A 14,298-nucleotide genomic window follows, 5' to 3' on the forward strand; every position below is an offset into this window, starting at 1 on the left:
CATACGCATTAAAGTTTTTCGTGGACCTTACCACTACTATTTCGCTGCAAAACATTTAATGGTCAAAACAAAAGAATACTTAAACAGAAAAAAATATGTAATTCAACAGTTAAATAGCAATATCAAGATCTACAGCAAACTATAAGTCGCAACATAGAGTTAAAATAAACAAATATAAATCCTGTCTAAATTTTTATACATTAAAATATACCAACCTCTCTCCAACTGCAAATAGGGCTGAACGCGTTAGTTCCACAAGCGAATATCTTATGCCCGTATGAGAGCAGCACCTTCACGTAATTATGACAGTCTTCTTCTGACTGGCCTTTGACTTGGCACATCTTTATGTCTGCCGCCGGTGCGGGCCACTCTGCGCGTTCCAGCTCCCGAAGACCACGCAAGGAAAGACGATACAGCACATCCCTAGAAAAAATCAGGCTTGTTTGCGAAATACGTTCTTAACTGTAAATCATTAAGGTTAATTTTAAATTAGATTAAAGGCTACGGTAAAGTTAAATCAGTAATTAAAACAATCGATGTTTTTCTTGTATTCTCAAAGTCCTTAATAAAAATGTAACGAGAAGTAAGTTAAAACACTGATCAATAAATGTGTTTTAAAATATTACTCAACACAATTGCTCTGTCTAGACGTGTCCGTTAAAAGATTGCGTTGTTTAAATCAAGTTTAATTGATTGTTACTTAGTAATATAAGTATAGATAATTATGCAGTGAGTATTTTTAAAATAACAACATTTATGAACGGTTACTACTATAAGCAAATGAGACGCAAACATTCTACCTAGTTCTGGGTTATTTTAGTTTAATAAATCTAGACGTAACGTAGAAGTATAATATAGCTATATAATTAATTAATATATAACTATACTATACATTATACTTCGAAATAAAATTAGCGTTCGGTTTTTATCATTTTTTTCTCCCGAAGTTTTTAATACTTCGCACCCTTAATGATCACGGGGCGGTCTCGGGTGTTAATCGTCTGAAAAGTCAGTTACAATATCTTAAACATTTTAAAATTATACCATATTTATTCTATACTTCTATTCAGTATTGTTAAGCCTCATTTCATTCACATCTCGGCTCATTACCATAAAATCATTACCCATCTGCAGTCCACACTCACCGTGGGACATGCCATAAATCTTTGCAAATCGCGCCCTCGAAATCCAGTCACGTGTGTGCAAATAGACAAGACTTAGAAACAGGCCTAACTTTGCCTAGGCGCCTTGTTATACAGGTTGTTTCAATGTCTATGAATAAATTAAATTTAAATTTTAAGACAAAGCTAAGTAAGTTTAAAACGGAAGGTTTAATATTTCGACATTGGATATTATTATTTATGTTTTAATCTCTAAAAATATATTAATATTAAAATTAGAAAAATAGTTTAATTTTAATGTCATTCGCGTAAAAATAAGAAATCATTATCAAAAAGATTTAAAAAAATACTTGTACATTTAAAAAGAGGCAAGGGAGCCGTTTGTAAGATTGTAAATATCACAAATGGTCCAAAACAATAAAAATAACCTACTTATTATATCAATTACAAAGCATAATGATACTGCACTGTATTTGACCCTTAAGGACATATAAATTCTCATAAACATCAACAATTATTGGGTTAAACAGACATCACGCTCGCTATTAAACGAACAACTTACTCATAGCATAATCCTATGAAAAGATATAAATAAAAAATTCAAAAATACACAATTATCTTAATCTCTCATAACAACATCATCCTGTATATGAAATAGTGTGACATACAAAACATGATACATTCGCATACAGTCGTGATCAGTGTGTCAAGTATCAAATATCAAAGTCGTAACTGATATGCGTTGCACCAGATGGGAAACGGTATCGCAATAATTTATATGCACTGTGGTGCTTTACATATTCACTCGAATGTTTTTTTTAATTTATTGTATTAACTACTTATAATAAAAAGATTTCATACTCTAACAATCTTTACCGATAACTTGAAGTCAAAAGAATAACCATACAGATAAAAAATACTTCTTTTTGTGCTGGTTCATGACTTCATTTAATTTATTACTTCAATCTTAATACATTTTAGGTAGAGATCAGCTTGAACTATTAATATACTCGGAATTTTATACCACAATCAAGCGATAACCAAAAGCCGTTATTTTTCTTAAAGAAAAAAATGTTTCTAACATGTCTTTTTAATTGTAAATGACTATAATTTCATTAATAATCAAATCCAAGTTATAAAAATAAAATAAGTGGATATTATAATACATAATATTTTCCAAAGCAATGGTAACCTAGTTTACAATGCCAACTGTAATAATGCAAATGAACAACTAAAGAATAACCGTAAGGTCCGTAGACAAAGAATTTGAAGCATCGTGTTAGGAAAGTAAAGCTCCACCCACACACTACTGGATAAAGAGTTTCTTCGCTGCGAGAATCACTTGTGCAAACACTGTTTTAATAGTTTGGCCAAATGTTGGCCGATAGGGAAGTGTCGGAGTGTGAACCATTAGCTTTAGATATGTGATGCTAAAAAACAACAAGAATAGGCAACACTTTCGAAAACTTTAAGTTCTTAAAAATTTTATTAATTGTAATTGAACCAAACTAATGGTTGATGTAACATTGTAATCATGTAATAATAATAATATCAACCCTGTGTTATATACTGTCCCACTGCTGGACACGGGCCACCTCTACTACTGGGAGGTATTAAGCCATAGTCCACCACACTGACCTAGTGCGGATTGATAGACTTCACACACCCTCAAAATTCTTATGGAAAACTTCTCATGTATGCAGATTTCCTCAAGATTTTTTCCTTCACCGTTATAGCAACCGATAATTCACAAAGAATACACACATAATTTTTAGAAAATCAAAGCTGGGTGCCCTTGGCATTTGCACCTGGGGACATTCGTCTCGGCAGTCCGTTCGTCACCAAGCTAGGCTATCACCGCATTCAACATTGTAAACCTTAGTCTAAACTTACAACCAGACGCGTTTTTAGTAGCGGGAAATTTAAAAAAATGGTTATCACAAAAGAAACTCATATGGGTGATGTCGGAGTTAAAATCTATTTTAAAGTAAATTTTGTTATGTGTCATGATATAACAAGATAAACAGAATACTGTCGCTAAACTTGTAGATAACATCTTTTTTAAGAATAGTGGCTCTTATCTTGCAAAACTGATAACTTGCATTTACGTGAATGCAGATCTGGTTAGTGATAATAAAATATAGTGTCACATGAGTTCTTATATAGCATGTTTCAAAAATATTATAATATTTGAAAAATATAATGTATAAGTATAACATAAAGTCATTGTATATTTTGACCTCCTTTATAGTAACAAGACTTCATAGTTTAGTTAACCAAACCTAATCAAAGGGTTAAATGAAGTCAACAGATTAAAGTTTAAAAAAAATATGATCTGATTTTTTTATTTGAATCTTTGATACAATTTAAGTTGGTTTTCTTTGCTATGTTTCACTTATAGCATCACTTTTATAGTACGACATAACCTTAAAACTTTATTGACAAACGCATACTTCCCTCCTTTTGAAGAGAACCGCTTTACACTGAACCTAAACCCATATATAACATTCATAAATTCCAAATTGAGTAAGAATTTGTCTACATTATAAGTCATAGTTAATTACTTCTCAACAATTTGTTAAAACGGGTTAAGAGTGAACAAATGGCTTCACTGTTAATTTAAGATGTTTGTTCGAAGCGTATAAAATATTGAAATATTTGAAGCGACGTTTCATATGAATAATATTCAAGTATAAGGAACATTACTCATTAATAAAATGGGCATTATAGCGACGGTTGAAAATCTAATTTACTTAAGCACAATTTTGCGACACCAAGTTTCATACATATTTAAAATCAGCACTTTTTTCTGTTTTTTTTTAAACTAATTAAATTTTTTGTCAATTGTCAATTAGCCTTTGAACCGTCGATACGTATTCTGATGAAATATTCTATTTAATAATATAATTATTATGCTTAATTAAACATAAAACATAACCACGCAACACCATAAACCCAATTCAATATTATACTTTGATCTCATAACATTAAACTAGATTTTTGAATGCACGTGCATAATATAAAGGCATTATAGAGCAAACAGTCAATGGTAAAAATCCAGGGCAAAGTTCGTAAACATTTAGCACGTCAGTCAACAGAAATAGTTCTTAGTACGCCAGTTATCATATCACGAACTACGGACACAACAAATTATTATTCCCTTTATCACTATTAAATAAGCGGTCAAACGCACCGTTCACGACATTGTTAGTAATATAATGATATATTATGCTATAATGTTAATAGTAATTATTATTGTCGATAAAAAACTTATTGTCTGGGTTGAAGTTGCTTTATTTCTGACACCATCTCGCATCACACAAAATCTTTCCAAGTATTTGCTTAACTACCTATTTGAAACTACCATTCCCATGTGTATTTTTACGAGGTCAAATAAGCAAGCAACCTGACGGTAAATAAGTAAAGAACTATAGTATGTCCATGGATAAAAAAATGGGGTTACACTGACCTAACATTGAAGACTGAGACATATAAGAATGATTTATGTAAAAGAACTTAAGATTGGATAAATAGCCCTTAATTTCTGATGCGGTGGAACGAAATGATATCAACCGTTATACGCACAGAACTCTGAGAATCTTACATACGTCGGAGAAAGCTACTTAGCATACTATCGACTACTCAGCATCGTACCACAGTATGTTCCGAAGATTCTATAGTAAACAATGCGTAACACATACGCAATTTAGCTGGAAATAAGAAGAGAATACATAAAAGATCTCATGACGATCTATCGCAGATTCAGATGTTAAATACATTTGACGTTCAAACAAAACTCTTCTAGACATTATACTACATAGTAATACAATTTTTATTCATTTTATTTAAACAGCATTAGCTAATACACAGTACAACTATCGTAAATGAAATAATAAGGTATAGATATTAGTGTGTGTACCTCTTAAAAGTATTTACAACTTAATCCAATAAATATATTAAGTACTTAATTGGATATGTATTAGTAATGTAATTATTTATTTTGTGTTACAAATTTAAATCCATGTTCTGGTCATTTACAGTTATAGCATCATATTCACTATCGCAGCCCATTTCCAAGTTCAAGGCAATGTTGCTATTGTTTATGGGTGATCGTAGCGCTTACCGTCAAGCAAGCTTTTAGACTATCACATTAAAAAAACTAAACAGCGATGGCCAAAGAGGAAATTTTCTAAAAGAGAACCCGACACGACATGTAGGTACTATGCATAAATGCGGTCTACAAATCGTTCCAATGATAGATCACTACATAGTATAAAACAAAGTCGCTTTCTCTGTCCCTATGTGTGCTTAAATCTTTAAAACTACGCAACGGATTTTGATGCGGTTTTTTTAACAGATAGAGTGATTCAAGAGGAAGGTTTATATGTATAATAATAACATCCATTAAATAGTGGAGAAATACTGTTATTTTGTTATGTTATATCCGCGCGAAGCCAGAGCGAGCCGCTATGTTTTTATATACAACGTTCACAGTTTTTCTGTAGTGTATTTAGTATCAGCATTGAACCCGTGCGAAGCCGGGGCTGGTCGGTAGTTCTACATAAATCCTACTTAAAGGGAAGCCGGCAGTAATTGGGTTATACCTTCGCCACTGCAAAATAGTACCCGCAGTATTATTGCTAAAGACAGAAAGAAAGAAAGAAGAGATTTCCAACTCCTCCCTATCTTTCTATTTGATTAATTTCGTTGCGGGATAGTGACATATTAGTTTTCCCTGAGACTCGCCGAGCTTCACTGCTCGGTGTCACAAAATGTGTGCCACTGCTGATCCTGGCTTACAGGAGTTGTAGTGGTGGGTGTGAGGGCGGGAAAGTCTCTATTGCTAAAGACACATCACCAACCGAAAAGTTTACAATGTTTTCCACTACACCGTAATGCTTTTAAATTTTTATAACTATTTTATATAATTCATATTCATAGTTCAATTAGCACATTAACATCAGTATGTGCTAATATGTATCTGTTATGTGTAAAAAAACACTCAGTCATAAGTAAACATGTACATGGATTGCACTAAGCTCTAAGACAAGCGCGTGAGTTGAATTCCGAATGAAGTGTCATTTAAATTGGTTAAAATCTAGGAATCTTAAACTTCGAGCACATTCTTTGACCAACCACGATCTTGTCTCAATACGCATTGATGAAAGCAAATGATTCTGTGAATGGTTCGAAATTGTTATTTTTAAACTTATATCATTAAAATAAAGACAAAATATTTAGCATAGCATTATTATCTCCGAATAAATTAACGTAATAATAATGCTTACTAAACTTAGTTTTTCCAGCACGCGAAAGTATCGCGTTCTATTTTTAAATCGGATAATAATTAAGTTTTTCTATTCACTATCACCATGGAATATGAAAATGTGTCCGATAAATCTTAATAAATTCGACCCCTATTATATAGAATTTAACATAGCTGTCTAATCGTGGTAATGATGCTGATATAGCTATATTTAAAGAAGGTATAAACCCTAATATGTAACTTAAAACTCCATCCAAAAATAAAAGCAAATTAAACATGAATTTCGCATCAAGCCCAAAGTACATTAAGACCGCATTTTTATTCAGTAAAATTTAATTAAATTGAGATACTAAGCGGGACATTCCGTTAACAACCTGTTGGTTACATTGATAACAACTATCTTATATCATAAGTTGTCAGTGTAGGTGAATGACTCAGGTTGTTTGCTCAACTCATTAGAACGTGGATACACTGTTATCATTAAATGTTATGGTGTTTTTTTATGATTTATGTATCTGGCCGCTGACATGCCATGTGGCGTTTGAGTTACAACGCATGCGCTCTGACTGTTTGACAATTTCGAAACAGTTTAATGTATCGAGCTGCGAGCATTAAACGGACGGAACGGTTGTGTTTAAACATATAATGCAACGGTAACTAGAACCGCGTGAGATCTGGATTATAAGAACTAAATCATTGTGTCAATAGCTTTTAAAACGGCTTCGATTTACACATAAATAAAATAAAAATCCATTCATTTAGCTTACAAGCATTATGATCACTGCCATTCATTATAGCTTAATGATTAAAACATAAACTTAACTTACTGCCACATATCCTTATAAGTCCTGACATAATACTTGAACTAGATGTCAATTGACAGAGATCGATCACATGTCAACAACTTGGATCATGTTCTAAATTTAAAATCCTCGCTATTCTTAAAGGCGTTTATTTTTAACACTACAATATTAAACCTATGTACAACAGGCTTAAGAGAATGTCATACTGGATCCAGCGTAAGTACGACAAGTCCATATTTTCTCTAGGATGTCGTAAAAGTCGACTATACAAAGTTGCATGATGAGCATAATTCCATTGAATATTGATGAGAAATAGCCCTTGTGGACTTCTATATCTTCTTAAGATATTCAAAAAGGAATATAATTTTAAACTATCGACAAACTTTTCTAAATATACATTCTAAACCACTCCTAATACAATGTAGTCAAAATACAATGTCAACCGACGTATAATCGTCACCGGTATTAAACCTTCATTTACCATCCTTGGGTACTCACACTAAGAACCAAAACAGGCTCTTCTTTAGGCTTAATGTTATTTTCATCTAATGTAATCACAGCTTTATTTACTATAAATGGTTTAGGCCACGTTTAGACACTCACCTTGCGCCCACGATCAGTTGGTCCCTTGCCACATCGAATAGCAGTTGCGAAAATGATTTAGAGCTCTTATCTTCAAATATATCGCTGTCCACCGCCAGCAGATCTGTAATTTTAAATCAATTATGAAAACGGAAATTACTTATTATTAGATGAGATTTATTTACATAAATTATTATTTGCGGTTTAATAAGTTTTGCATGGGATTGGATTCCTAAATTATACCGGACTATGAGAGTAGAGTTGGTCGCCAGTTTAAAGCGCCATTTCTGCAGACAATTATAAATAATAGCAACAGCATCTATAAAAATTCTGCATAAGAATGCATTATGGTTGTCTCATTAAGCCCAGTTAATAGAGAACAAAATCGTGTTGCTGAGAGTTTCTAGTCACTTCTTCTTCACAGCGATAACACGATGGTAGATTGCTAGTGGTAGTATATATTTTATATCCGACCGGATAGCGACCACCGTACACAAGGTGTTGAAACCCGCCATAGTGGCACATGTAAGTGTGTCACGTTTCGGGATCAGGCTGTCTATATCCGTTGCCAACAGAAAAAAAAATGAATGAGAATAAAGGAAGTTTTGTGTTTGAGTTTAGACGAAGCCTGAATATTATGTTAAATTAATATCAACGTTGAGACGCATGATAGTAAAAACTATAGCTATATTTATTCTAAAGTATGTATATTGTATATTGGCGGCGATAGCCTAGTTGGGTATGGAACGGACTGCCGAGACGAATGTCCGCAGGTTCAAATCCCAAGGGCACACACCTCTGACTTTTCTAAAAAATCATGTGTGTATTCTTTGTGAATTTATCGTTCGCTTTAACGGTGAAGGAAAACATCATGAGAAAACCTGCACATCTGAGAAGTTCTCTATAGGAATTTCGGCCTAATCCCTCTCAGTAGTAGACGAGGTCCGTGCTCAGCAGTGGGCAAGTATATAATACAGGGCTGATATTATATATATATATATATATATATATATATATATATATATATATATATATATATATATATATATATATATATATATTGTATACCTAAAAACACTGCACCGTTCACACGCTTAAGTCGAAGGTTGATACAAGCAGACGTTTCTAAAAAGAAACCTTGCCCAAGACAGCATTCAAATGTATAAAGAAAGAACAACCCTGTTCCATGACATAGATGAAGATATTCAAAGTATAGATTTGAGATAGATGTCCCGGGTGTAATTACGATAAATAACTAGCCCCGTCCGATGGTAATGAGCCATCATCGCCATCAGCACTCGCACCGTACAAGGCATTCAAATCGAGTTCTATAAACATCTTGTATGCAAACTTCTGTGTAGGAAACTATGAGGATTATGTTCTGATAAGATTCTTAAGATAGTAGGTGTTGCTTGCGGCTTCGCCCATGTGAAAAGCCGCTTTCCAGGGTGCCTTAAACACTTTAGTGATTCATAAAGCCATACGCCAGTGTCATCTATTTAAAAATCGAATTAAAAAAATTCCCACGGTAGTAAATTACCTTCATAAAAAATAACCTAGGACCTAGTCTATCTGTATGCCTTTTATCCAAATCTTGTTCCTGCGTTTACTTCTAATTCTAGTAAACAATTTCAGAAGCTTTCGCATTTATATTAGTTACATGAGATGTGACATCTCGTAATGCCTAGACATTATGTAGATTAGGTACTGGTAGGTGTCTCATATGTGGGAGTCCGTCTGGGCATGTACCACTGCAATGTCTATTTCTGCCGTCAATAAGCAGTGTGTAGTCAGTAGTCACTGTTGTGTTCCGGTTTGAAGAACATTATGGCCAGTGTAACTGGACATAATAAGACTTAACATCTCATGTCTCAACATGGTGAGCACAGTGGAATACCAAACAATACTTTGTATATCAAGATGTTTCTACTGTTTATGGGCGGTCATATCGCTTACCATCAGGCGAACGGCTAGCTCGTGTCGTCAAAAGCAATTAAAAAAAGATTTTGATATATTGCCGATATTTATATAAATCTAATACAATATGTACATGAAGACATACAAACTTGTCCCTTCGTCATGCTAATAACCTTAATCACCATACACGAAATAAATATCCATTTTAATAGCACTTACAAATATCATAATTAATCATATTTCTCCACGTTATGTGTATCAATTAAAATACTATCATTAATTTTATGATGTGAATTAGAAATCCATTAACTGCTTGATTAGAATATCAATTTCTAAGACAAGTGTAGTTGATAAGCTTTCGTTAGACAAGGTACCAGACTACGGCATTCCTGCGGTTATACAGATACCTGATAAAGGTAGGAATTCAGACAAAACAGGAATTTAGGGCATGAGAAAATTATTGAAATAAGATAATATACTCGAACCTGTAAAATGTTATACATTATTTAGATTCCGTCAGTATTACCAGTTCGGAAAGTAGATATCACCAGAGAAGAACAGGCAAGAAACTGGTGTTGCTCTTTTCAAAATTACTTTAAGGTATCGGTGCATGATACAGAGAAAAATATTATTGGTTTTTGACTGTTGTTTCCAGTTCGGAAAGCAGTATTCACTAGAGAAGAACGGGCAAGAAACTGGTGTTGCTCTTTTCACAATCAGTTTAAGGTGTAAGCTACAGTGCATGATACACAGAAATCAATAAAATCGTTTTTTTTTAATGTTGTTTAGAGCAGTTCATTCATATATATGTAAGAAATGTATTTAAAAAAAATTACATAAAATATGCAATCCTATTTTTCTTTTGAAATGAACTAAAGGTGACAATCGTAGGTACATTTAATGTCCCATGTCCAGATCCAGAATTCATGATATACGTTATTTAAGAGTTAACCGTTTGTAAACCTTGGCAACCAGGATCGATGGATGTGCCAAATGTTGCGATTAGAAAGGCACTAAATATAGATGGTCCCCATTCTGGATCCGTATGAACAAAATATCATCATTTACTATCATGATCTGATATAATAAAATTATAATTTATTTCCTACGATCAAATAAAGACTTTTTATCCAAAAATTAAACGGCTTTCAGAAACCACTAAATTATTATGGTTACCATAATAATTCTTTATATTTACCTGAATATTACACATTGAAATAAAACTATTTTACGGATTTTATCGCTGTTTTTTATATTCTAATTTTCTTCCGTCATTTCGAAAACTTTACAGCCTTTATAATCACGAGGGCCTGAGGTGTTCGAGGTCCGAAAAGTCAAAGTTACAATATCTACCTACATTTTATAATACAAAATTTTCAATTTTTATTTTAAAATTGGTTACCAATATTAAAATGGATTAAAAATTAAAAAAGATAGACATCCTCAATCCCGTTAAAGAAGGAAAAATAAATATTTAATAATCGTATTAATCTTAATGTAGAACTTCAAATCGCAAACTAAATAAACTAAACGAACACTCAAACATTACTTAGGTGTTCAAACAAGGTTAATGGGATTTCGCGGCAAATATTGTATTCAGGCAATGAAATGCAAGTCGCAAAATTTTAGTTAGTATTACCTTGATAAATAACCCCGTTTTACTTTAACCAATAGTCAGCATATCCTATTAAATAAAAATATTTCTTTATGGAAACGAATTTAAATATATTAAAATACATTGGCCTAAATAACTTAGACTAGACGTTGTTCGCGGCTTCGCAAGTGTGAAACGCCTTTACTGCTACAAATGTGCCTAACCACCATAATACATAAAAAAAGTTTGCTCTATGTTTATAAAACAAAAACAAAATCATTATTTCCCATGGGAGTAAATTATCGGGATAAAAAGTAACATATGTGTTAATTCAGGATATGGTGTATCCATGTAAAAAAATCATCGAATGCCATTCAGCTATTTCTGCGTTTACTTTTAACAAATTTTATCATTTGTGCAAGATTGTCTAATACTAATGAATAAGTTAAATTTATCCATAAAAGTAATCAGTACGACACTAAACTATGAAAATAACTTTTACGATGACGGTACACAGAACATTTAGTAATTTATACATTCAAAAAAATATATTACAATATTAAATTATATCAACAAGCACTTAAAACTTTAATTATAACCCTACAATCAAACACGCAAATGCGCAGTTAAAACAATTAACGAAAGGAAAGTAATGGTCAAACAAAATATACCGGTTATGGTAGATTTCACCCATTAGAACTAGATGCAAATATAAGTTGGAAATGTCGTGTAAATCTCCGGGTTTATCGAGCTTAATGCGTGAAACCGAGCTGGAACTCACTTTTTAGAAAGGCGCGTAATTACGTGGGCGCCAATGAGGTTGCATATTTACCTTATCAAATGTGATGAAAAGAAATTGATGTGTACTTGACGTTGAACAAAGAGTTCTGAGATCATGTAGAAGTTTGTCATACAAAAATTTTGCGCTTCTGTTATGGTTACTCAATCTACCGTGAAATAGCAAAACGTCAATTTAAATTCATATTTTTTCCATATAGATTTGCATGTATTTAATGCGAATATAAGCATAATTTCTGTAAATATATTATTTTTGTATTAATACCTAAGGACGCTCTGACAACTAGTCACAAGGTGATTTCAAAGAAGACAGTGACTTATTTACCAATGGGTAATAACTTTTGAATCACAAATTTGGCTATACCTAACTATACTGTTTAATGTCTTTGATATTAAACAAAATATTATGTTCTGTAGTGGCCTTTGTAAGGATTATATTAAATAGGCCGAGTTATGGCAAAATGTACTAACTAGTTTTAAACAACATTCGTGGATTGTGTTATTCGTTACAGATGGTTTTTTTTATGTAAAACATTTGTGTGGCTTGATTCACACATACTTTTATATGTCGGATATAAAAAGATCTTGGCGTGTTTTGCTTACTAAACTATCACATTAGGATTAATTGCTTATTAAACAATAATTACTTATGTATTTTTGGATAATTTTTGGTTGGTATATTTTTCATAACGGGGTCCAATTGTAAACGACCAATTCTTTTTACATTTAAGTAGCAGTATTTACGCTATAAAAGCTTTATACCTTTCAAAGTTGCATAACAGAAAGGGTCCCATAACTTATTAAATATTATACATCATAAAAGCACTAAACGTCTTACGCCATCCACGCAAATCACCATTTCTACCAGATTCAATTAACTATTAAATAACAACAATAAAACGTTATAGCTGAATTATTAGTTTATGGTTAGATTTCTATCGAAGTCCAACGTTTCCTGTAAGCATAGGAGTTAACGCCGCGAATAACTTAACAATACGATGATTATTACGATAAATAACAACTGCATTGACGTCGTAAATTCACCTTCCATCAATCTATTTTCATGGGGCAAAGGGGATTCCTGATCAGCGGTCGGCAATAGTGCTCATTTTAATAGTGTTTCAGTTGGCTCAGTTAGATTTATAATACTTATTGCAAACATATTTCTAAAGTGAACCTTATAACCTTTTCACGGCCACTGGTTCTATTATCGTATCAAACTTAAAAATTATTTAAAAGGGCGATGTAGTGAACAAGGAGAAGAGAGATCGATTTAATTGAAAAAAAAAACATATTGTTAAATATAATAAAAAAAAACTTCTAATTCAAGAGAAGTTGTCGAATCTAATTTTTAAATCCGTCTATCACGTTCAAAATCAAAAATCATTTTTTTTATAACCAAACCTATGATTCACTTTTCCAAGAACATAACGTGGTCCAACAAAGCTCACACGATTATCAACAGTCAATAAATAACAAAACAAATGCGTTTTACTGCCGACTTATTCTGATTTACTGTTCTGGGAACACGCAATGCTATCGACTTTGCGATGTGTGGTGACAGTTTGGAACAAACCATTCTGTGTTGACTTGTATTCTATTATTTTATTGGTGCTTTCTTTTACTCCACAGGGTTCTGGGACAATTGAAAATAGTTGTTACATTGGATTTCGTTCTGTTGATTGTTTTGTAGCTACGTTATATTTATTAATATTTATCATCATCAGCCACAGGATGTCCACTGCTTAAAATATATGTTATATTAAATAAAACTATTTCTCTGCGTCTGATTTTTCTCTGTATCAATGAAGGTTGCAGTCTTCGAAACCAAGAGAAAATTACAATGAAAAAAAAATACGAAAAAGAATTTTATTTCGAAGTCTAACATTCGCGTTAACAATTATACGTTATATTGCTGTTATTCTAGAAGATGTTACAGATAAATAATGGCTTTATCTTAGTAATAGACAACATGTAATGATTACATCTAGTCTCATAAAGGGGTCATAATATTTATTTGTTGGGAAATTATAACCGATTCTTAAAATATTTTTCCCTATTTATTTAGCGAAAATACTTACGCATGCGACCTCGCCAAAAAGTGATGATATAAAAAAAATCACGCGGGATCTACTTAAACTTTAAACAAAACGTTAAGTTCTATGGTTCTATGGTGCTATGGTGCAATTAAACTGTTTCAGGTTGTAAATTCAACCA

General features: G+C 32.5%; 1 protein-coding gene across 2 annotated transcripts in view; it reads right to left on the bottom strand.

Moving 5' to 3' along the window:
- Nucleotides 1-14,298, bottom strand: part of LOC115442185 (semaphorin-5A) — a 52,879-nt gene that overhangs the window by 16,746 nt on the left and 21,835 nt on the right. For both annotated transcript variants that reach the window (XM_037446642.1, XM_037446648.1), the window contains exons 3-4: nucleotides 7,794-7,896; nucleotides 216-423 (exon numbers count right to left, since the gene is read on the bottom strand). In XM_037446642.1, the coding sequence (XP_037302539.1) occupies nucleotides 216-423; nucleotides 7,794-7,896 (311 nt within the window). The remainder of the gene's footprint in view (nucleotides 1-215; nucleotides 424-7,793; nucleotides 7,897-14,298) is intronic.

The sequence above is a fragment of the Manduca sexta genome, chromosome 6 (assembly GCF_014839805.1).
Source record: "Manduca sexta isolate Smith_Timp_Sample1 chromosome 6, JHU_Msex_v1.0, whole genome shotgun sequence".
Lineage (NCBI taxonomy): Eukaryota > Metazoa > Arthropoda > Insecta > Lepidoptera > Sphingidae > Manduca > Manduca sexta.